Source organism: Lutra lutra, chromosome 4 (assembly GCF_902655055.1).
Source record: "Lutra lutra chromosome 4, mLutLut1.2, whole genome shotgun sequence".
Lineage (NCBI taxonomy): Eukaryota > Metazoa > Chordata > Mammalia > Carnivora > Mustelidae > Lutra > Lutra lutra.
Window position 1 is genome coordinate 111839805 of NC_062281.1, and position 26158 is coordinate 111865962.

The 26158-nt window shown below is 36.7% G+C and overlaps 1 protein-coding gene across 3 annotated transcripts in view; it reads right to left on the reverse strand.

Annotated features, from left to right (window-relative positions):
- The window catches only part of AGL (amylo-alpha-1, 6-glucosidase, 4-alpha-glucanotransferase), an 80813-nt gene that overhangs the window by 53264 nt on the left and 1391 nt on the right, over nt 1-26158 (reverse strand). For all 3 annotated transcript variants that reach the window (XM_047724067.1, XM_047724068.1, XM_047724066.1), the window contains exons 3-7: nt 11911-12121; nt 11187-11353; nt 10114-10317; nt 1797-1978; nt 1519-1630 (exon numbers count right to left, since the gene is read on the reverse strand). In XM_047724067.1, the coding sequence (XP_047580023.1) occupies nt 1519-1630; nt 1797-1978; nt 10114-10317; nt 11187-11353; nt 11911-12121 (876 nt within the window). The remainder of the gene's footprint in view (nt 1-1518; nt 1631-1796; nt 1979-10113; nt 10318-11186; nt 11354-11910; nt 12122-26158) is intronic.

A 26158-nucleotide genomic window follows, 5' to 3' on the forward strand; every position in this document is an offset into this window, starting at 1 on the left:
GCTCAGGTCATGGTCCCAGGGTCCTGGGATCGAGCTCCACATCGGGGTCTCTGCTCTGTGGGGAGTCTGCTTCCTCCTCTCTCTCTCTGCCTGCCTCTCTGCCTACTTCTGATCTCTGTCAAATTAATAAATAAAATCTTTAAAAAAAATAAAAATAAAAGATCAACAGTATACTAGAAGGACATATTTCAGGCCAGCATAACAAGGAATTACTAATATAATAAGTCAATGTGAAAAAGTCAAGCAGCCCAATAAAAAATAGGGAAATAGGGAAAGAACATTAATAGACAATTAATTAAAGATCTATAAGTGGCACAACACGTGAAAATGTAATTCACTAATGAGCAAAGAACTACAAATTAAAATAATGTTTTGCCTGATTGACAAATATTATAAAGATTAATGGTATCTAATGCTAGTGAGGGTATAGTTAATGATAATGTAAACTGGTACAACTCATTTTGAAAAGCAACTGGACAATACTTCTTGTAAATTTATCATTAAATTTGTATACTCTTTGACCGGGAAATTCTACATCTAACAATTTATCTTAATTTATGCTGCAGATTTATTCACCTAAGTAAAGATAACACATATAAGGATATATAGGAAGATATATCCTTATAAGGATAACACATATAAGGATATATATAATACAGTTTATAAGGATATAACTTCTACAAAAGTAAGGGCTTGCTATGTTCACCACTGAATCCCCATGCCTGGAAGACTGCCTAATATGTACTAGGTGGTTCAAAAGGTATGTATTGAATGAATGAAAGAATGAATGATGAAAAAAACTGGAAATAATCTATCAAGAGGGCTAAAGAGAGATGCCTGACTGGCTTGGTTAGTAGAGCATGTGTCAGGGTTGTGAGTTTGGGCCCCACCCTGGGTGCATGGATTATTTAAAAATAAAATCTTAAAAATAAAAAAAAAAGGTTAAGGGCACCTGGGTGGCTCAGTCAGTTGAGCGTCCGACTATTGCTTTCAGCTTGGGTCATGATCACTGGGTCATGGAATCAAGCCCCACATCATGCTCTATATTAAACAGGAAGTCTGCTTGACATTCTCTCTCTCCCCCTTTCCCTTTCCCTCTGCCTCTCCCCCTGCCCCAATGCTCCCCATCTCTCTCTATTTTCTTAAAGAAAATAAAAACAGTGTATTGCTCTCTAGAGGTTAAAAACTGCCTTTGGCAGCTACAGTAATCTGCTCACTTACCTTGCACCATGCACTTAACAAACATATATTGAGCTCTACTATATTCTGAGTATTGTGCTAAGGAACCAATAGTAAGAAACAGTCCCCAAGAGAAATAATTATGTATTATTATGACATGCCCTTTAGATATCTCGGCTAACTCTCAGATAGCTTCCAAGACTACAGTTTATAATAACACAAATATATAATAATAACAGATTTAATAATGTCTTAGCCAGAGAAAAGAAGGGTTATCCCTTTAAGAGTAATAATAAATTTCTTAAAGTTGCTAGAAACATTCTAATGTATATCCTTTACCTTGTGTAAGAAGTCCTCTAAATTGCTCAACTGCTTTGTAAACATCTACTTGGAAAAATTCCCAGAGCTGAGTCTTTGGAAAAATATCTTCCCAAATTACTTTTCGAATGCACTGAAAAATTTCAATAGTTAAAAAAAGATATATTTAAAATATTTCCACTAAATATTATTTTTCAAATTAAATATAAACTCTAAATAATTTTCGACCATACATTTACTTTGTTTTTTAGAAATTTTGTTATCCTGTTTTAGTGTGGTACTCCTCTATACATACTGACATTCATTTGATGATCATTTTCAATCAAAGCCGGTACTCCTTTTTCTTTGTATTTCCCTTCTGCAACGTCACAGGATAAATGCCACAGTGCTCTGTCTAAGACCCAGGCAGGCTTTAAGTGTGGAGAATTTACAAGATTATATGCACATTCTGGATGTTCATGGATCCATCTACTATTAGCAGCTTAAATAAAAAGGAAAAATAAAGGAATATCTTGTAATTAAAGTGATTTGGTATCTATATTAAGTTTAAAGATGAAATAAAATATCAACATCCACCACTCATTGTCTTATATATTAGACAATATTTAAATGTCATAGTATATTATATAAACTATATATTACATTTCTTCATCAAATATTTAATATTCGTTTAAATTTTTATTATAATTTATGATATTGTAATGTGAAAAACACTTTTTTGGTTGTGGTATCCTGTCACCCACTTCACCATACCTTTTTCCGTTCTGTTGTAGGAATTTTTAATTGTTGTAAGATGCAATTCTGACTTATTAACACTCCTGTAAGAACAAGTTTATTATTGTGGGAGTTAAGAATGGCCTTGTCCTTGGCCCATTTTGATGGTCCTTGAGTCAACTACATTTTGGAACACTCCTTCTAAGCCTGAAAAACATCTTTCCCTAAAAGCCAGACTAAGGCTTCTGCCCCAATCTTCAGAACTCCAAATGTCATTTACACATTTTTTCCTACGTAATCATTTCTTCCTGTATTTTTTTTGGGGGGGAGGAAGGTGAGGTTCTTTCCTCTGGATCTTTAAATACCATTATATCTCCCTAAGGCTAAGAATACAAACAAATATACATCCCATTGAAACACAGTTATTTCTCTTCCTTCTATAGTCTGTTAGTTTCAAGACCAAATGTCTAGAAAATCCAACCTGTATCTGCGGTTTCCACTTTCTCCCCACAGTCTTGTTCCTTTTCCACTGCAATCTGCTGCTGCATCCAGCACTCCACTGAGGTTACTCTAATCATGAGATTTAGTGCGACTTTCTCAACTTTATCCATTTAACTTCTATCACATTTGCCATTACTGATTACTCCCTCACTGATGTATAAAATACTTCTTCCTTGATGTACAAAAGGTATTATCTTGGTGGGTTTTTTATTTTTCCTTCTCTCTTTTGGTCCTTCCTTTCTCATTTCCGCTAAAACTTTGAGGAAGATTTGGTGCATCTTAGTCTTTCTCTTTCTTTGAACATATCCGTTTTCATCTCACCGCCTCTTCTAGTACCCACATCTCAAACCAGTTCCAGCTCCAACAAGGCCCAGGCATATCTACCCAAGCATTTGATGGGTAGCACTGCCTGAGGACACCATATTAACTCGAAATCCATTCACATGTTTACATATATCTACACTCAGAATGTGATCTATTCCAGGCACTGTTCTGGGAGATGGATATTCTGCAGCAAAAGTGAACAAGGCTCCTGTCTTCATGGAGCTTTTTCATTCTAGAGAGGTGAGTTGGTTGGCTTTGTTTTGTTGTGCTTAGACAATTCTGATGGAAGAAAACTCTCTCACAGGCAACTTCTTTGTATAGCTAAATTTGAATGGTTAATGAGATACATTGTTTTGGTAAGACTGATAAAAGTGAGGCCAAGAAATTGCTCTGTTTCTTTTAAAAGGGTGTAGCTTACATCTTATCCACTTATATCAGTAAGTTCAGAATCAGAATCAGAGGAGTTCTGCAAGGTATTCCAACTATTTACAATATTAAAGAATATTTGTTTTAATTTTTAAATAAACAAAAGTTATACATATTCTGTTTCATCTTTAAAATAGAATAATGGGGGCACCTGGGTGGCTCAGTCGTTAAGCGTCTGCCTTAGGCTCAGGTCATGATCCCAGGGTCCTGGGATTAAGCCCCACATGGGGCTCCCTGCTCAGCGGGAAGCCTGCTTTTCCTCTCCCACTCCCCCTGCTTGTGTTCCTGTTCTTGCTGTCTCTCACTCTCTGTCAAATAAATAAATAAAATATTTTAAAAAATAATAAAATAGATATAGAATAATGCCCCTGAATTCATACTGAGGAGCATGAGTGGTTAATGTACATGAAACAAAAAGTAATAACAACTATCGAATACCTACCATATGCCAGGTAAATATACTACTTTATCAATCCTCATGCCCTACCACATGATGTAGGACTTACTGTTATGTTCCTTTAACAGATGAGGAACTGAAGCACAGAGAGATAAGTAACTCAGCCAAAGTCATATAGCTAGGAATGAATTTAGGAAAGTTTCTTCAGAAAGTTTCTTCAGATTCATCTGCAATCTTAACCAGATGAATGTGTTCATGCCTCAGTCAGCTGAGCACCATTACAAATCTTAAGGGGTTTAAAAATCATTATTATTTTTAGTTTCATTTAGTAAGTAATATAGTACACAAATTATTTTTTTATTATTTATTTATATCCATAATAAACACTTGAAGACAGGATATATAAGAAACAGAGATGTTGTAATAACAGTTAAATTAATAATTCTCAAAAATCAATTTAAGCTGGTTTTTCCTAGATTCATCATCAGTTATTAGAATTCAAGATGTAAGAGAAAAATGTAATGATAATTATATTGTTTGGATTTTCATTTATTAAGAACACTAAAGCTGGGCGCCTGGGTGGCTCAGTGGGTTAAGCCGCTGCCTTCGGCTCAGGTCATGATCTCGGGGTCCTGGGATCGAGTCCCGCATCGGGCTCTCTGCTCAGCAGGGAGCCTGCTTCCCTCTCTCTCTCTCTCTGCCTGCCTCTCCATCTACTTGTGATCTCTCTCTGTCAAATAAATAAATAAAATCTTAAAAAAAAAAAAAACACTAAAGCTATCCTAATTTTTAAATGGTAAAATCCTGAAACTTTGTTACTTATTTTTTTGAAAGAACATCAAGTATAAAATGAAGGAATTCTAAACCTTAGCTAATAAAGTATTATTTCTAATTCTGCAATAAAGAGAAGCCAACCCAAACTATATCTTAATATACACCAAAATTAAAAATGAAACATGGATTTCTAAATTGGTGCTGTGAGGAACTTAGCAGACATTCTCCCCAGCACAACCACAATTTAAATAGCATAAATTTTAAGTATAATCATTTAAAGTGTCTGGAAATTGTCTTAAGGGCATTCAGCATATGGAGAAACACTTCAAGAAAATCTACTAACTTTCAGCAAGAAAGCAAGAGTCTGTGGCATTTGAACTACAATCTGCTCCCTTAACCTTCCCAACCAGTTATGTGTTAATGGAAGCTCTGTGCCAGGTGCTCTATTCTAGGCAGGCATGGCCAACATGGAGACTTCCTCTTCCTACCATTCCCAGTCTGGGGTTAAAGTTTCATGCTGGGAGAGGCAGGCTGCCCATGTTCTCACACTCCCTCTAGCCCCATTTTGTAGAAGCTCTATTCCAAGTAGGCAGGAAAAGAAAATCCAGTCTCCTTTCCTCCATTTCGGCCACCCCTTCCTCTGCCCCCTGGTAGGGTGGACATCCCACCTAGCTGTGGGAGGCCAAGAATACTGGGACTCTCATGGCCCCTAAAAGTTGGAGCTTACTTGTAGGGTGAAGGTCCCACGTGGGAGGGCAACTGAAAAGACCAGGGATTGCTACCTCCTGCCTTGTGTGCCCCCAGAATGAGATGGTGCCTGGGGAAAAGTGACCTCATCCCCAGCTCTGGAGCAGTGGCACAGGTGTTCTGCTCAGGGAGAAAGGCCATGAAGATGAAGGGCTCTGCCTGAAAGGACTGAATTTGTTTGGAAGAGTGAGTGAAGAACTCCGTGCATAAGGGCATTACTGAAAATTATGAAGACCTTGGTGGGGAGCAGTTGAAGGAATGCTGGTAGCTCCATGATATAAGAAAAACATCAGAGCAAACAAACAAATTTAACAGCACTAGGGAAAGAGAAAGCAGCGGACAGCTCTCCTAGGGCTGCATCCACTCAGAAGCAATTCTAATAGGACATGGGAAAGACTTGAAAAACATTCCTCATATCCTATACAGACATATCAACAGAGGACAACTCACTAGCAAAGGGGCTTAAAGACAACCTCTACCCAAACATTAAATGAACACTAACCTACAGTGACCCAGGGTGAATCCTAGGAAGCCAGGCTTAAAAATAAAATCACATTTACTTCTGGCAGTCTGGAAGACCATATGTATACCCAAGGCTGTGTGATCTCCAGAACAACCAGAGAGGGAACCTCCAGGGTTCTGGTCCTTGGTAAATCTTTATCCATCCTTTTACTCTGAACCTATTGGTATCTTTGAATGTAGAGTGTGTTGCCTGTAGACAGCATATAGTTGGCTCTTGTTTTTCCAATTAACTCTGATAGCCTCTGCCCTTCAAGACACAGGCACATCTTGGAGATATTGTGGATCTGGATCCAGACCATTGCAATAAAATGAAAATTGCAATAAAGCAAGCCAAACAATTTTTTGGTTTCCCGGTGTATATAAAAGTTATGTTGATATTATACTATAGTCTATTAAGTATGCAATAGCATTATATCTAAAAAACAATGTATATACCTTAAATAAAAAATACTTTAATGTTTAAAAGTGCTGTTATCTGAGCTTTCAGCAAGTCATAACCACAAATCCCTGACCACCATAACAAATATAATGATGAAAAGTCTGAATGATGAAAAGTTTGGCAAAAGTTACCAAAATGTGACACAGAGACATGAGGTCATGAGGTCAGCAAATGCTGTTGGAAAATGGCATCAATAGACTTGTTTGATGCAGGTTGCCACAAACCTTCAATTTGTTAAAAAAAAAAAAAAAATCAAGCAGTAACTGAGAAGTGCAAAAAAAATGAAGCACAATCAAACAAGGTATGTATTACTTTACAAATTCCCTGGATCTTTGGCTTACAAATTTTTTACTATGCTGAGTGAGGCTATCTTTGTTAAGTTACTTAAAATACACTGAGCTTTAGGACACGTAGATTTAATCAAATTTTAAAGGTTGGGAAGTTTTTAGCCATTACTTCTTCAAGTGTTTTTTCTGTTCTTTCCTCTCCTCTCCTTCAGATATTTCCATGATGCATGTTGGTATGCTTCAAGGTGTCCCACCTTTCATTGGAACTCTATTCATTTTTATCTTCTTTCTTCTGCTCTTCAAAATGTATAATCTCTGTTCACTGATCCTTTATTCTGTCAACTCAAATATACTGCTGAATACCTCTAGTGAATTTTTAATTTTGGTTATTTACTTTTCAACTCTAGAATTCTCATTTGGTTATTTTTTAAGATTTCCATTTACTGATACTCTCTGTTTGAGGAGATAGAATGATCATATCCTCCCCTTTACTGCTATAACCTGTTTTCTTTTAATTCTTTAAATATATTTATAACAGTTGCTTTGAAGTCTATATTGGCTAAGTATGACATCTAGGACTTTTTAAAGGCAATTTCTGTCACCTGCTTTTTTCTTGTGTATATGGGTCACACTTGCTTTTTCTTTGCATTTCTCAATTTTTTGTTGCAAATTGGGCAATTTAGATAGCATACTGTAGCAACTCTGGATATTGAGCCCATTCCTTCCAGGAATTGGAAGGAATTGGCTACCTGTTTGTAACTTGGTTAGACTGTTTCAGTGAAGTCTATTTCCCCTACAGTGTGCAGCCACTGATGTTGCCACTCAGAGAACGCAGCTGGGGCCAAGGGCAGTCAGCCTGGGATGACAGTGGTTTTTAGCACGGTTGTCTTAACTGTCTCTTTCCCTGAACTTTGTTAAGCTGCTTGCCTCTGCTGGAATCACACTTAGCTGTTACACTCTTGTGCTATTATTTTTGATAATAGGCTGGAGCATAAATTGCTCCATAATCTTATCCAATTAAATTTGGACCCTTTGGCAGGGATAATCCCTGAGGCCAGTCTTTTGAGACTTGTCTGACCCCAGGAAGGCTGTTCTCAGCTGTCTCTTTCCCTGGTTCTTTTGGTTAAACTACTGGCTGGCCTATGATTTAGTATGTTGCTCTCACGGTGATACCAGCCTCCCCTTGTTTACCAGCAAAGTCTCCACTATTTCCAAAAGTGTCCCATGACAGGTACCAAATAACATCAATTTCATTCTTAGTCTGTTCTTACCGCACATCTCCTCCACTGGAGATGCTCTATAGCTGGTGGCAGGGACTGAAGCCCATGGATGGAACCTCCATCCCATGAGCAAGCTGAGGCAAGGGCGACTGGGGCCCAGTATTCTTGCCCTGCCATGCACGGGGTAAAGATTTTCCCCTCTGAGTGGAGTGGGGTTGGATGAAGGAAGGGAGCCCAAGACCTCTCAGCTGTTCTTGCCCAGAATAGAGTTTATGCAACGGAGTGCTGGAGTTGGGAGGGGCATGCGAAATGCTGGAAGCCTGCCCATTTCAACTATAGCCCTATGCTGGGAGTTGAGGAGAAAAGGAGCCTTGTGTTCCCAGCTGTACCTGTCAGGAGCAGACCTATCATCATTCTGAGCTGGGGCAGGGAGAAGCAGGTCCTGGTTCAAATGTCACAGACTAGGGCACCTGGGTGGCTCAGTTGGTTGAGCGACTGCCTTTGGCTCAGGTCACGATTCCGGACTTCCAGGATCGAGTCCCGCATAGGCTCCCAGCTCCTTGGGGAGCTTCTCCCTCTGACCTTCTCCTCTCTCATGCTCTCTCTCACTCATTCTCTCTCAAATAAATAAATAAAATCTTTAAAAAAAATGTCATGGACTATCACTGCTCCTACTGAGAGCTAGTAGATTTTCTTATATGCTTCTCCACATGCCGAATCCCGTTAGAACAATTTCCAAAGACTTTAAACAGTTTTTAAAAAAATAATTTTTATCAGTTGTTTTGCTGCGTAGAGGGTCTGTGAAGCCCTCACATTGCCAATCTGGAAGTTGACTCCCCCGGATAAAACTTCACAATAAAAATCTGTTTTCACAGAAAGTATATTATGATTTGCAACACTTTCCAATTTAAGGCTGAAGCAAAGTTCACTTTTTTATATTGCACAGACTCTCTCAAATGCCTTAGAAATACAGTCTCCGATACAGACTGCTACTGTACCCCAATTTTTTTCTCCCCTTGTTTCTTTAGTAACAGAATTCCCAAAGTTCAGCTGTACATACGGCTGATAGGCTACACTGCAAGACTCCTTTGCAGCTAGGTGTGACAAGAGAAAAAAATCCTACCTGACAAAATGTGTGTGTGTATATGTGTGTGCATATATATATATATATATATATATATATATATATCATATATGATACATATATATTAATATAATATATATATATCAGATCATGCCCTTAAAAGGTATGACTTCTCTTCCTCATTTCCATTGGTTGAGGGTGATATCGGGAACTGAACGGCCATATTTGATTAAGAGTTGGAAGCAAAGTGTTGGACATAGAGCAATGTGAGAGAAAGAACCTCGTTCCCTATTACCATTGAGCTACTATATCAGTCTTGGGATGCCTAGCTCATTTTTTATAAGAAATAAATACAGTTTCAGTCTTATATCAGTATATTTTTGTCTCTTTGTTAAAGCTGCCTATGCCATATCCTAACTACATATAATGCCATTATGTAGCTTGATAAGAATAATATTATAGATGTTAAACTAATTATCAATAATGTCAACCTTTCAAGTGAAGAACACTGAGTTCTTACATATTAGGAAGTTTTCATTGGGGCATTGAGAGAAGATAATATTTGCAAGGCATGATGGGTTAAACTGAAAGCTGATCATGGCCAGAGGCTTCTCCAGGCCCAGTTGTTCTGACAGGTGATTGGACCAATCATCTCCCTGAGGATCACCAGTTGGGAGGCTCTGATAAATTTTATAGAACTGTATATTGGTAAAGAATCTTGGGATCCAAATGAGTTAACTTTAATAAGCCCTTAGCATGTAAGGGGTATAATTTTTAGATTTAACTTCTAAGAGTTTACCAATAACTTTCTGTTTGAATAACAGTCATTCAGTTTTTTCAAATATATACGATAGTACCAGAGCTGTTGTTATATGGGATTCACATGTTGGTCTGCAAAGTATTAATACTGCAAGTTGAAATATGTGATCCTATGTCTCTTCTACGATCACTCTCTTATTCTTTAATTATCACAGTGAAAATACATGCTGACTTTATCTTCAATAACACTGTTTTCTTTGAAAGAAAAAAAGTGGTACTACATAAAGTGATTTTTTAATTGAAGGACACCTGTGCATCATTTGTGTTTTCAAAATTTATGTTATATAAAACCATAAGAAATAAAATAACCAGACTATAATATTTCCATCAAAATTAATGGAAGTAGTTAATGAAGCTCATACCAGTATGGTTGTAGACAACATCAGTAATACAAAGAATATTCCATTCCTTTTTCAATTTTTCCACTAGTTGTCCAACATCATTCCAGGTATACTTTTTATTAGGTCTTGAAAAGTCAGGATTTAATTCTAACTGGTTGGCAAGGGAGTAGCATGATCTAGATAGTCCAAGAGTCTGTAATGGGGTAAAATGAATCATGTTGTAACCTGCAACACAAGAAAATAAACAAAGACCACTGTAAGAAAAAAAAAAAAAAGACAAACTAAAACTAAGCAATATATAAGTTTAAACTTCCTTACGTAATTCTACCTAGCAAGGCAATCATGAAACTAGAAAAGGAGTCAAAGACTAGGGTTCATATCCTACCTGTACCCCAAGTGACTTCAAGCAAGTCTACTTAAATCTTTCAGAATACCAGTGTCCTCATATATAAGACAGAGATAGTGAGAAAATGCATTTGAAAAAAATCATGGTACACAGTGCCTAGTTATTATTAGGGGTTCGATTTATATTTGTTGGATGTATATATAATACATGTAGAAAATATATTTTATATAAGTATATCAGCATGTCTTGCTCCTACTTTTAATCCTCCACTGTACTTGTGTTCTGTTTCAATTATGTCAGTGAATGTATCTCTTTCCTCATATTATATTCAACTTGAAAGTAGAAAATTAATATTACCCTTTGCATATACCCTTTGTATATGGGGTAGCACATACCTTCTATATGGAAGATAGTTACTCAATGTTGAATTAAAGTTATATACAATAATAATACATTTTCCAAAACATTTTAATAATTTACTACTAATTTTTATATGTCAAAGTAAATTCTTATAGACAATAATGATCTCATTTTATTATTAGAGCTCCTTAGTTTACTGAGTTGAACCATATAATGTACTATTTTTGTAGGTTAAACGTGGTTGTCTTAAGAACTTTGTATGATTCTATTTACATTACTAAATAAACTAAGAAACAAAATTAAAAGGAGAATCAAAGCTTTTGAAATCTGTATCACAGAGGATAATTATATTTATTTTAAAAAAGAAAAAAAAGATAGCTGACATTACCTGATTCTTTTGCAACCCTAAGTCTGCTTTCCCATTCATCAAAAGGTCCCAGACATTTGGCTAAAAATGTCTGGAGCGTAACACAGTCCAAGGGTAACACATGATTATCAGCACCAACATGTAAAACAGGATCCACAACTATGTAACCGCCACCACTTTTCTCATTTCTAAAGAGAAAACAAAACAAAAACTTCTCAATTAATGATAGAAAAAAAAAAATCCTCATCTGATAGTCTGATTTTTCTAATGAGAAGTGGAATTGTCCCATTTAAAAATATATTTCTAAGAACATAAAATCATTTACAAAGTTGCAATGAAACTCAATGGAAAAGCCTCATTTTATCTTCTTCTAATCTCTACATAATAATATAATACATATAACATCTAATAATGCTCTTTAAGGAAAAATAAGTGTACTAAAATCTGTCAGTAATAACAACAGCACTCAAGCAAATAGCATCATATAATGAAGTTATATGAAAAGACTAGAATATTCAAGTGTTTACTTAAAAAAAATTCTGAATCTGCAATAAGTCTTATAATTACTTCCTAGGAATAAAAAAATCATATTCTATTTGCATCTCAAAAAATCCTGTAAAAATTGCACTGCCATGGTTTATATAGTAACTTTTTACAAGCTGGATAATTTAGGTAAAATAAATTAACTTTTATCCCACATTCCCCACATTAACTTTTATACCCACATACAGAACACCTGACTTACCCTTGAAGGAAGTAATACTGAAATGATCCAGCTTGCTGAAGATTAAGTTTACAGTATTTATCAGAATCATCTTCTCTCTCTGTTGGATTTTCCCATTCCAGGGAACGGAATTTTTCTCGATTAAATGCTTCCCCAGGAAATGGGTAATTTGTATACACAGTAACTGCTTTTCCCTGTAAAGTGGGGCCTAATCGGAACTGTAGTTCGAACCCTAAACAAAAAGCACAATTCAATAAACTCGTTGTAGGAACTTAATTACCACATTAAAAAAACAGATGTTTTATTTAAAGTATTACATAAACTGATTTCTCAACTATGTTTAAATAACTCCTAGGGATGCCTGTGTGGCTCCTTCACTTAAGTATCTGCCTTTGGCTCAGGTCGTGATCCTGGGGTCCTGGGATAGAGTTTCGAATTAGGCTCCTTGCTCAGTGGGGAGCCTGCTTCTCTCTTTGCCTGCTGTGTGCGTTTGCTCTCTCACTCTCTCTCTGACAAATAAGTAAATAAATAAAATCTTTTATTAAAAGATTTTATATATTTATTTGAGAGAGAGTGAGAGAGCAAGCATGAGCAGGGAAGAGGCAAAGGGAGGGGAAAGGGAGAAGCAGGCTCCCCACTGAGCAGGGAACCCGACAAGGGGCTTGATCCCAGGACCCTGGGATCATGACCTGAGCTGAAGACACATGGGTAACCAACTGAACCACACAGGAGCCCCACGTAAATAAAATCTTTAAAAAAATAAAACAACTCCTAATAAATAATGCTGATTTGAAACTAATTTGGCTGAATTTTATATTTTAACAGACACTTTACATCATGGAACTGCTGTTTGCTCTATACTGTCCTTGTCTTCTCCTGGAAACTGATTACTATTTGCAGGGCTACTTTGGAATATGCAAATTCTTTTTCTTCTTCTTCTTCTTTTTTTTTTTTTTTAAAGATTTTTATTTATTTATTTGACACAGAGAGAGAGAGAGACTGCACAAGCAGGAAGATCAGCAGGCAGAGGGAGAAGCAGGCTCCCCCTGAGCAGGCAGCCCAATGTGGGGATCAATCCCAGGACCCTGGAATCATGACCTGAGCTGAAAGCAGACGTTTAATTGGCTGAGCCACCCAGGCACCCCTCTTTTTTCTTTAATAATATGTCTTCAAGTTTATTGAGAGTACTTTTAGAAAACTCGGATAACACTAAAATAAAAAAACAAAATTGAAATTTTACTGAACTTGAAGTCTTTCTTTTTTAATTTTAATTCCAGTATAATTAACATATAGTGTTATATTATTTCCAGGTATAAAATATAGTGTTCAATAATTCTATATATTACTCAATGTGTGTACTCTTTTTTTTTTTTTTAACCTATTTAACCCATCCCTCCATCTGCCTCCTCTCTGGTAACCATATTTGTTCTTTGTATTTAAGAGTATTTTTTGGTTTGTCTCTTTTTTCTTTGTTTGTTTCTTAAATGCTACATATGAGTGAAATCATATGGTATTTGTCTTTCTCTGACTGACTTATTTCATTTGGGATTCATTCTCTAGATCCACCCATGTTGTTGCAAATGGCAAGATTTTGTTCTTTTTTATGGTTAACACCACATCTTCCTTATCAATTCATCTATGGATGGACACTTGGATTTCTTTCATTTGGTTATTGTAGATAATGTTGCAATGAACATATGGGTGCATTTATCTTTTCAAGCTAGTGGTTTTTTTTTTTTAAGATTTTTATTTATTTATTTGACAGACAGAGATCACAAGTAGGCAGAGAGGCAGGCAGAGAGAGAGGAGGAAGCAGGCTCCCTGGGGAACGGAGGGCCTGATGCGGGGCTCGATCCCAGGACCCTGGGATCGTGACCTGAGCTGAACGCAGAGGCTTTAACCCACTGAGCCACCCAGGCGCCCCTCAAGCTAGTGTTTTGATGTTCTTTGGGTAAATACTTAGTATAGGAATTACTGGATCATATGGTAGTTCTATTTCTAACTTTTGAGGAATCTCCATAATGTTTTCCTCAATGGCTATCCTAGTTTACATTCCCACCAACAGTACACATGGGTTTCTTTTTCTCCAGGATGTGCAAAGTTCTTATATTACCTCATTTCCCATAACCCCTCAACCTTTCCAACCCCTTGCCCCCACCTCTGAATTGACTGCCCAAGGTGGGCAAATAAGTACTTAGAGACCTTTTCTAGTCTTTTTCCAAACAGCAACAGAGAAACTGAGTTTCTGGTGTCAGTGTGTGATAATATGCAAAACTTGGGAAGTACCACAGAACAACCATCTCACCACAGAGAGAAAGCCAGTCTTTCTAAGAGAAGACAACCTTTAGAAAGGCAGTTTTCAGATTTCTAACAGGAGTTCCAGAGGCATATGAGCCCCTAATACTGTTCTGGATGTCTGCTTAAATCCACAAGTGTGGTAATAAAGGGTTAACAAGTGGCTGTGTGAGGCTGGGGTTGGGGGTTGGGAGTGTTGAGCCCTGACTGAGCAGTGTTTGCTGACTTTCTAGGGGAAACAATCTTGCTGTGGTCAACCTTAAGCTACCAATGTGATATCACTGAGCATGGAACTGGGAAGACATACGCACAATCAGCTCCTGTGAGTCAACACAAGTGATTCCAGCAAACTACTGCCTCTATCCCTACTTCTCATGGTTTAGTATTTAATATTTAAACTTTTCTTCAAATTCTTTGGGCCAAAACATTGCTGCTTTTACCTGTTAGGCTATTTCTATTAAAATATATCTGAGACTTCTATAATGTGTTACAAGTATTTTGCCATGGGATGAAAAAAATCAACACATTATAGTTATAATTTTACTGTGAAATAAAAAATTGTGGTTGGTTCAGGGCAGTTTTAAATCTTGAATATAATTATTAGAATGTGAAAATTCTGACTAAAAGTCAGAAAAAAGTCTGTTAAAAATATAAGGAATGTAAGAGTATATTTATCATGATGAGCACTGAGTAATGTACAGAATTGTTGAATCACTATATGTACACCTGAAACTAATATAACACTGTTATATTAGTTAACACTGTTAACTATACTGGAATTAAAACAAAAGCCTAATAAGAAATATAAGGCTTGTAAATTTTAATCATGAATATAACATTTCAATTAGTAAAGGGTAATAACCAATGAAAGCAGGAAAATTTAGTTTTGCTGATTATAATCTTTAAGCTTAAGGGAAAAAAATTTTTTTAAAGATTTTATTTATTTATTTGACAGACAGAGATCACAAGTAGGCAGAGAGGCAGGCAGAGAGAGAGAGGAGGAAGCAGGCTCCCCACTGAGCAGAGAGCCCAATGTGGGGCTCGATCCCAGGACCTGGGGATCATGACCTGAGCTTAAGGCAGACGCTTAACCCACTGAGCCACTCAGGTGCCCCAAGTTTAAGGAAATTTAAAAAATTTATTTATTTTTTTTATTATTGAAGCATACTTGATGTTATATTACTTTCAAGTGTATAACATAGTGATTCAAAAATTCTACACACTACACAATGCTCCCCGCAATAAGGGTAGTCATCATACCAAGTTATCACAATATTATTGACTATATTCCCTATGCTATACTTTTCATCTCCGGGACTTACTTATTTTATAACTGGAAATGTCTACTTCTGAAGAAACTTTTTGGGAAGAAAGAAGCATACTAATACCTATACTTTTAATGTTCAATTTATTAAACATCTAACAAAGTATAGAAAATTATGTAAGGAGTGCCCACCATATATTGGAAACAAAATAGACAATGATCTCTGCCCTGGTGGAGCTTGCGTTCTAAAGGGGGAAGGCAGCCATTAAACAATGAACATGACGAATAAGCAAGAAAAAACAGTATGCCAGGGAAGGATAAATGCTAAGAGAAAAAAGAAAAAAATCAGAGCACTGTAAGGAAAATGGGGGGAAAGAAGAGATGGCGGGGAGGTGGTAGCAATTTTAAATAGATCGGTTGTTAAGAAGTTGAAAAGCTTGAGAGAAGCAAGGGAGTTAGCCTCATGGCGATTCATGGCTATCTATGGAAAGTATTGACCAAGCAAAGGAAACAGAGAGGACTTAGGATGGAAGCATGCCTGGTGGTTTCCAGAAATAACAAGGAGCTCAGTATGTCTGGATTGGAATAAGCTAGGAGAGAAGTAGTAGGATATAAGGAAAGAAAGATAACAGGGAAGTCAGATCATGAGTTTGTAGGCCATTGGAAGTATTTTGGTTTCTTCTCTGACCAAAATGAGAAGCCAATGAACAGTTTTGAGCAGAGACATCACATGACCTAACTTGTGTATTAAATCACTCTGTATATCCCTCTGAGTATGTCTGTTTCTGGCCTTAATGGAGTAACTGGTATTAGATTTGCCCTCTGCTGAGAAACTAGAAGAAATATATAAGACAACTGTTTTCAGAAATAAGTAGTGAAGCACTGTGATACCTGAGAGAAAGGTGATTCCTATGAACCCTCTACATTTCAGACTGGGTAAACTTTCTGGGCTGTGACACAGGGAGGAGGAACAGTAGTCTGAGTTGAGGAGACAGAGATTAGAGTTTGGAGAGGATGAAGAAACTTCAATTTTCAGAGCAGAGTATGGCACAGAAGAAAGCTATGCAAAGAAAGAGCTCCAGAAAATTACTTAGGGTCATCTTGAATCTGCCTGAATACCAGGCTGACATGGGAAGTGTTTGATTACAGGAGGCTGGGCAAAGAATAACTACTAGAAACTATCAATTGACCAGTTCCCAGAGCTTACTCAGGCCTGGAAAACATTGCAACTTTCAAGCAGCCAGAGTTAAGAGACGTTGTTGAATACCTGTTGTATTCAAGAGTCGCTTCTATGTAAAAGGGCTAACATAGCCCTAGAGTAAGAACTACTGTACACTTACCCTGTCAAAGCTTAAAATAGCCTCAAAAGGATAAGGTGACCCACAGATAATGTATATGGCTGCTAAAATAAAAGGCATCACTTCTTTAATGGAAGACAAAAAAATCCAGAGATACAATAACAGAACATTCACAATGTCTACCATCCAATAAAAAACTGCTAAACAGAAAGAGGAGGTGAGAGTGTCAATGACACAGATATCTGGGGGTAGGGCATTCCACACAGAGGCAACAGAATATGTAAAGGACCTGAGACTCCTGCTTCTGGCAAAGACGGATTGAATAACAGGGATTGGATTTACGCTCTTCCTTGAAACTTAAAGGAAAGAAACCAGGAAAAAAACAGAAAAAATATATGAAACGATAGTTTTCAAGTCTGGACGTCAGGCAACAAAGGGCAGTGATCCCTAAGAGACAGAAAATAAGCAAAGTGAACCTTACAAATGCCCCTTCTTACTACCTTGGAAGAAGTTCCAGGTTGAGGCAAAAGGAGGAGAATGAGGCAGAGCTCAACTAACTTTCTGAGCTGAGAAGATGGAGCTAAGAATCTGTAGAGACCAAAGCAGCTAGTTTGCAGAAGAGAACAGTTATTGAGGAGGAGAAAGCTGCACAGAGACAGAACTCCAGAGATTTGCTGAAGGCCTCCTTTCAGTATTCAGCAGAGTACTGATCAGTGCATGTCTGAGACCAGGAAGAGCACTAGTTTGCACCAGCCAGATTGGAAAAATTAATAATTCATGAGGCACTGGGGAGACAGTTCAGAGGCTCTTGTTCCAGTGGTGGAGAATAATGAGCCCTAGACCAGGCACAGACTAGACTAGCTTCACAAATCATAAGAGTAAAGCTCAAAAGTATTAAAATATTTCCAAGTAACTTAACTTCATTACAAAACAAAGACAAAAAAACATTAATAGGAATCCAAAACTACCCAGCATCCAACAAGGTAAAATTCGTAATGTCTGGCATCCAAACAACCCAGGAATGACATAGATGTTGAACTAGAAGATAAGGAAGGACATCAGTTATCATAACTGTATTCCATATGTTTAAAAAGTTATTTCAAGACATGGAAAATATTAAAACACAGAACAAAAGCTCCATATAAAACTTTATTTCATTTTTTTAAAGATTTTATTTATTTATTTGACAGAGATCACAAGTAGGCAGAGAGGCAGGCAGAGAGGAAGGGAAGCAGGCTCCCTGCTGAGCAGAGAACCCGATGTGGGACTCAATCCCAGGACCCTGAGATCATGACCTGAGCTGAAGGCAGTGGCTTAACCTACTGAGCCACCCAGGCGCCCCAAATAAAACTTTAAAAATGAAAACTATAAGGTCTGAGACGAAAAATCTGCAACATGTAATTAATGGATGGTGAGACATGGCAGAAAAAAAAATTATCGACTTTCAAGACACGGGAATAGAAATATGCAAAACAAAACAGAGAAAAAAGAAGCCAAAGATTGAAAAAGCATCAGTGATCTGTGGAACAAGTCAAGTGGCCTAATATACAGGTAATTAGAGTCCTAAAAGAAGAGGAAAGAGAGGGGGGATATCAAGTGTTTAAAGAAATAATGGGTAGAAAAATCCCCAAATTTGATAAAAACAACAAATTAACAGATCAAAGAAGTTCAAAAAACTCTGTCAAGAAACACAAAGGAGGGGCGCCTGGGTGGCTCAGTGGGTTAAGCCGCTGCCTTCGGCTCAGGTCATGATCTCAGGGTCCTGGGATCGAGTCCCGCATCGGGCTCTCTGCTCAGCAGGGAGCCTGCTTCCCTCTCTCTCTCTCTCTGCCTGCCTCTCTGTCTACTTGAGCTCTCTCTGTCAAATAAATAAATAAAATCTTTAAAAAAAAAAAAAAGAAACACGAAGGAAATCACACCAAGAAACATCAGAAGCAAATTGCTCAAAACCAGTGATAAAGAGAATATCTTACAAGTAGCCAGAGGGAGGGAAAATGTCACAGTAAGTTCAGAGAAAGAATGATAAAGATGACAGAGTCTCCTGGGACACAGTAAAAGCAAGAAGACAGTGGTGCAGTATCTTTAAAGGTACAGTAGATTCTTGGATGATATGGGTTTGAACTGTCCAGGTCTACTTACATATTTTTTTTTAACAGTACAGTACTATAAATATATTTTCTTTTCCTCATGATTTTTTTTAAAGATTTTTATTTATTTATTTGACAGACAGAGATCACAAGCAGGCAGAGAGGCAGGCAGAGAGAGAGGAAAGGAAGCAGGCTCCCTGCTGAGCAGAGAACCCAATGCGGGGCTCAATCCCAGGATCCCGGGATCATGACCTGAGCCAAAGGCAGAGGCTTAACCCACTGAGCCACCCAGGTGCCCCCTCATGATTTTTTTAAAAATATTTTATTTATTTGAGAGAAAGAGAATGAGTGATGGTGAGGCACAGAGGGAGGGGGAGAAGCAGACTCCCCACTGAGCAGAGAGCTCTAATTGGGGCTAGATCCTAGGACCTGGAGATGATGACCTCAGCTGAAGGCAGAGGCTTAACTGACTGAGCCACCCGGATGCCCCTCCTTATGACTGTCTTAATAACATTATCTTTTCTATAGCTTACTCACTATTAGATTGCAGCATATAATATATATAACATACAAAATATGTGTTATCTTTAAGGCTTCGGGTCAACAGTATGCTATTAGTAAAGTTTTGGGGGAGTCTAAAGTTACATTTGGATTTCTGGCTACGTGGGGAGGTGGGTCAGTGCCCCTAACCTCTGCACTGTTTAAGGTCAATTGTACTGAAAGATTAAAACTGTCAGCCTGGAATTCTATACCTGGTGAAAATATCTTTCAACAATAAAGGTGATTTTTCAATGTCAGAAAAGATGTTACAGGGGCGCCTGGGTGGCTCAGTGGGTTACAGCCTCTGCCTTAGGCTCAGGTCATGATTCCAGGGTCCTGGGATGGAGCCCCACATCAGGCTCTCTGCTCAGTGGGGAGTCAGCTTCCCTTCCTCTCTCTCTCTCTCTCTCTCTGCCTGCCTTTCTGCCTGCTTGTGATCTCTGTCTGTCAAATAAATAAAATCTTAAAAAAAAAGAAAAGAAAAGATATTACAAATAAGCAAGGCTGAAGCTACAATGAACCCTACTGTGGCGGATATGAATCAGAGACAGCAGTGTCCGTATCAGCATCGGTTTGATTCAAAGCAAATCCTAAAATGCAGAACATGTACACGTTTCAGTCATGTTTAAAATTGCTCTTTGGTAGAAGTAAACCCTTCCCAGTGATGTTTGACAGATGGTAAATTCTACATCACAACATTAAATACCAGGTAAGCTATTCTTTGTGAACACAAGATTTCAATAAAAGACATTAAGAGAATGCTGGACTCTTTCACTTTACTATAATCCAATCAAATACCTCTATTTTGCCTAAAGAAATACAAATACTGTGTTTTGCATAATGCAGACAATGTGAGGAATGAAGTTCTAGGCATTCCTTGCAAAAAGGTATAATTTAGTGATAAGTACTGCTAACCATACTCTTGGATTGCACTAAATTATGAAAATAATTTTTTTATAGCAAATGGCTTTAACAAGTAAGAAACAAATTACCCAAATGGCATTATTAAGTAACTGCAAAACTCTAGGGACTTGCTTTTACTTCTTACATTGTACAGGGAAACTTACAATTTCTTTTCCAAGTAGCTATATACACAAATTTTTCTATATGTAATTTGGCATAAATATACTAAGTGTTAATAAGGGTTATGTTTGACTCAATAATTTCATATACATATATATTTTGTGAGGAATTAATCAATGATGTAAACACAGAGTATATTCATAACAGCTTTATTTACTACAATTAAGTAAACTGACAACAAACTAAATATCTAATGATTGGGAATGATTAAATAAATTATGGTACGAATTATGGTCTTATCCAAGCTAGAATATTATAAGCCTTTATAAGTCATGTCATCTAAAGATATTTAATAACATGGCTATTTTTATTCTGTTTTGCTCATTTTACGCATCTACATAGATCTTTTGAAATCCTTTCTGGATAAAAGCATGGCTGAAATGTGTAAACCAGGAGGTGGAATTCACACACCATTATACTTTAAGCAGGTTTCAACTTGCTTGTATAGTATAAACCCAATTTTGTTTTGAAACAATGACCATAGAGAAAAGGCTTTTTATATGCTGTATACTTTTATAATTGGGGAAACATCATTTTAAAGTTAGAGGCACAAGTATGAAGAGATAGTTTGAGAAATAATTGCTGAAGGAATTAAAACACAAAATTTTAATGCTCAGTGACTGTGAGAATCATAAATATCTACATCTTTACAATAATTACATTTATTACAGAATAAGTGGTATCATTTTGAACAGGTACAAACATCAGAGATTAGTTGTCTGAGCATATTTAAACAACCTGTCTCCTGTTCAGTTTATACAAATATTGTTTTTATCATTACACAAGGATTCAGAGAACTTGTAGTACAAAGGTTAAAACTCATCCAAAATCTCAAAACAGTATTTGGATCAGTGGTATACCCTCAGAAAAAAACTGATAGCATTCTCTAAATATGAATATTTATTTATAGAATACACATGTATGATGATTTAATTGATTATATACATTACAAAATAAAATTGGGATAAGATATAAATAAAATAAGCAATATTTTAAATAACTAATTCTATTTATTAATGGACAGAAAAAATTTTTTTAGCTCTCAAATACTGATAATATCTGTCAGTGACAGCAATGGGATTAAATAAATTTCATTAATTTTAAGTCGTGGTTTAATATTTTATGATAAAGTAATTTAAAGATTTCAACATCTGTTTATTGATATTTGGCTTAGTGTCCTCAGACTTGAAAAAACACCACAAAAAGATACTCAAATTCAAATGGAAGAAGCTCTTGGTGGCTATGTTTACTAATCCATGACATTAACTTTTCAATCTCATTCACCAATTATGTAAAGATTTTTGTTGAAATGTCAGCAAACTATATGCAGCCTGTTTCTGTAAATAAAGTTTTATTGGAACACAGCCACACCCATTCACTTATGTATTGTTTATGGTTGCTTTTGTGATACAATGACAGAGTTGAGTAGTTGCAACAGAAAGTATATGGCCTGCAAAGCTGACATATTTGCTATATTTGCTATCTGAAGCTTTACAGGAAAAAATGTGCTCGACTCTCTTCTATAGTATTAATTTTCATCAAAAAGCAGTTAACTTTCTCACTCATGTTTACCTCACAAATTGTGTTTATTTTTTCAGAAGTTTTTTTTTAGAAAATATTTTCTAAGTATTGCACTATTGAAAGCTACATGTCATCCCTGAAAAAGACAAATCTCAAACAATAAATATCAAATACTTTCTAGCTCATCTTCAAGTTTGACAACCTCTTGAGGTAAAAGAGGCATTTATGGTTATCCTACCTTTTTTTTACGAAGTATTGTACAGACTCTACTATTTAAGATAATATTATTTGTATATGTACTTAAACTGGTTTAGCTAAGAATGTAACCCGTGGCAACATACCGCAAGCAAACCAGATGTGGTGTGATTGTAAAACCCTTCCAGACCTACAACCTCTACTCTTTTCTCAGAAAATGTCCTTTTTGTTTATAACTTATCTGACACACAAACAAAAAGAACCGATGTCAATTTATGGATTACCAAAATATAACTGCTTTTTTAGAAGTCTTTTAAAAAAAGTTATTTATTTTTTAGTGGTCTCTATACCCAACGTGGGGCTCGAAATCATGACCCTGAGATCGAGTTGCATGCTCTACCTGAACCAGGCAGGTGCCCCCAGATTTAATAACTTTTTTAAAAACAGAAACAGATGAAACAAAAAAGGGAAAAGAAAGGAAAAATCATGTACTTTTTTCATATATTCCAGTAGATAGATCAGTGCTTTACCCTCAAGGGCACATAGCCATTCTGTAGACCTCTAGTACAACTCCCTGAAACTAAAATTTTTATATACAGTACATGAAACATTAGAATACCTAGAGTACGTCAGATTCCATAATTACTCAGTTTACTAAAATTAGCTTAGGTCATAGCAGTACATGGTGTGGCTATCTTATGCCTCATAGAACACTAGGAATACTTTACTCAGATTAGCCATTCCCTCCTGTAGGCAACTAGTAAAGTGAGTGATTAAACTATTAATATAAACTAAATTTTTCCATCTTGTTCCCTCCACTAAATTTATATAAGCTCAAGCTCCTAATCAAAAAAATTGTAAGTTGAAATTTGAGCAACCAATATAAAAATGGAAGAACTCCAGGTTTGGGGAAAACTGATTTTGTTCATTATTCTGCCACTGAATGAAATAGGAAATATAGGGGAAGACTATGATTTGGCTAGAAAAAAATCATTATTTGGTCTTGTACTTGTTGAATTAGAAGAATCTATAGAGATACTAGCCTTGAAAATGAGGAGGAATCCTTTCTTAGGGAAAAGTGAAAAGAAAAGAAAAAATGAAGAAAGACTTGGTGACCAATTAAATATGAAAGAACCAAAAACTGGCAATTTCTTCACACCTAATTGGTCACCAAGTCCTATGAATTTAAAAATGTCTCATACTTTATTCCCTTTTTTCTGTAGTTAAACCCTTATCTTTAACCAGACATCTTTTCAAAATAGCCTTCTTGATGATTTTTTGTCTCCAACATCCCTTCATCTTTCACATTATAATTACCTTTTATAACAACATGATCACCTTATTACTGTACCCAAAAAACTGACATGTTCCCATTTATATCATTTGGTTGAATTTACTGGTTTTAACTAGAGCTACAGACTGAACCACATCATTCTTATTTTATAAACCCTTCCCTCTTCAAATAAATTGGCTGAATTTACACTTTTTGCTTGCTTTGACTTGTGTTTTGGTAATCAATTAGCAAGGATTTACTGACTGTTGTACATTGTACTAGGTTTATAATACTTTCCCTATCCTCACAGATCTTAAACTCTAGCTGGACCGAAAAGCTTTTAGAAACTGCTACATTTAAAAAAAAAAGAAAGAGGGACGCCTGGGTGGCTCAGTTGGTTAAGCCGCTGCCTTCGGCTCAGGTCATGATCCCAGAGTCCTGGGATCGAGTCCCACATCGGGCTCCTTGTTCTGTGGGGAGCCTGCTTCTCCCTCTGCCTCTGCCTGCCGCTCTGTCTGCCTGTGCTCGCTCTGTCTCTCTCTCTCTCTCTGACAAATAATAAATTAAAAAAAATAATAAAAAATAAAAGAAAGAGAAAGAAAAGAAACTGCTACATTGTTCAGGACTTAATTGTTCTGTGACTACTGTGTGATTGGAAACCAAAGAAAGGAGATAACAAAAAGTTAAGGAAAGATCTCATGAAGGAGGCAGAATTTTAGCTGAAAGTTGAGAGGCAGGGGACACACAGAATAATAGGAAAGGGATTTAATAGATATAGAGGAATCTGACAAGGTGAGGGTGTCAGGAAAGCTATGAGAAAAGCCAGGGGTAAAGAATTAAGAAGGGAACTATAAAGATGTAGAACATTAGTAATGGGGAGCAATGAGATAACCACCTTGGCTGGGGAAGATGGATTCCATTACAGAATGTCTTGGAAGCCAGCCAGAGGCATTTAAATTTGACTTTATATAGAAACATCAATAAATGAAAAGGGAAGAGATGGCATAAGAAGATTATTCTTTTTTTCCTTTTTAAGATTTTATTTATTGGTCAGAGAGAGAGAGCACGTGTATAAAAATTGGGAGTGGCAGGCAGAAGGAGAAGCAGGTTCCCCACTGAGCAAGGACCCTGATGCAGGGCTCGATATGGGGGCCCTGGGATCATGGTCTGAGACAAAAGCAACCACTTAACCAACTGAGCCACGCAGGGCCCCAAGAAGATTATTCTAGAATCCATATTCAGGCATATGAAAGATAGAGACAGGCAAAGAGAGACATTTGGGAAGAAATTAATAGTACTTAAAGAGACTGCAGTTAAAGAGAAGAAATTGTCAAAGAAGAGTACAAAGTTTCAAAGGCCTTGAAACTATGAAAATGGAGATATCACTAAAATGAACAGGATGGGAAATAAACAAGGTTTGAGAATGGGGAGGAGATGATTTTGGATGCTAGACTTAAGCATCTCCAAGTGGAGCTATCCTGAGTCTATTCTATAGTGTAATACCTGGATGAAGCCAAGAAACCAGGGCAAAATAGATAGGTATAGTGATCTATCAATGCCTTTTACCAATTTAGGACTTTAAAACCATATATTAGGGGCGCCTGGATGGCTCAGTTGGTTGGGAGGCTGCCTTCAGCTCGGTCATGATCCTGGAGTCCTGGGATCTAGTACTGCATCGGGCTCCCAGTTCCACAGGGAGTCTGCTTCTCCCTCTGACCTTCTCCCCTCTTGTGTTCTCTCTCTCTCACTCTCTTTCTCTCTCAATTAGAAGAATGCAATCTTGAAAAAAAAAAAAACAAACATATATTATTAATTTTGAGGTTCAAAATCCAGGAAGATAGAGGAGCAGAAATTAACATCTTCACTTCACAAATAAATGTTAATAATTCATGGATTTTCCCAAAGTCAAAAAAGCTGTTAGCAGCAGAGCCAAGAAAATTCTAATTTTGTACTCTTGCTATTATACTCCTGGCTTTCAAGAAGCAAGCAAAATTCAAGGTTCTTCTTCCAAAAAGAGCCGTCAGCATAAAAGCAACAAATGAGGCTATGAGAATGTGTAATTCTTTAGGGGCATTAGAAGAGAAAAAGAAAGGATTTCTTGCAGATAGATAGAATTAATTAAAATGTGGAAGGAAGAGAGTTCAACAAGAGACACCAAGAAGTTGACAAGAGTACTCAAGAGGGTAGGAAAAAAAATCAAAACCAGGAAAGTGCAGAGTCAGGAAAACCAAAAATGGAGTAAGTACTCGGTGATCTGAAATGCCAAAGTTGGAAGAAGGTGATTTGGCATGGAACTAACGCATTTGATGGTTGAATTTTTTTTTCCGTCAAATATTTAACTCAATATAATGGGGGAAAAATCCTTCAATGTTTACTATCAATGTCTGTTATACTATTAAAAGGGGCTTCATTTTATATTTCATACATTAAATTTCTACTTCACAACTTATATTAACATAAATGAGTGCGGAATGTTTTTCAATATTGAAAAAGTATAAAGTCTAAAAAAAAAAAAAAGAGCTCAAATATATTTCAACATAACCTGATCAAATTTTTCACTTTTTATTTGGCAAAAAATATTTTCAGCTTTTTCTTCACCATTATTTGAGAGGCTTTTGAGAAACCTAAGTAATAGTTTGCCTTTTGCTGTGATCCATTTTACTAAGTCAAAGTTCCAGTAAAGGAAAAGAATGAGGGCTATAAAAAGCAAAAC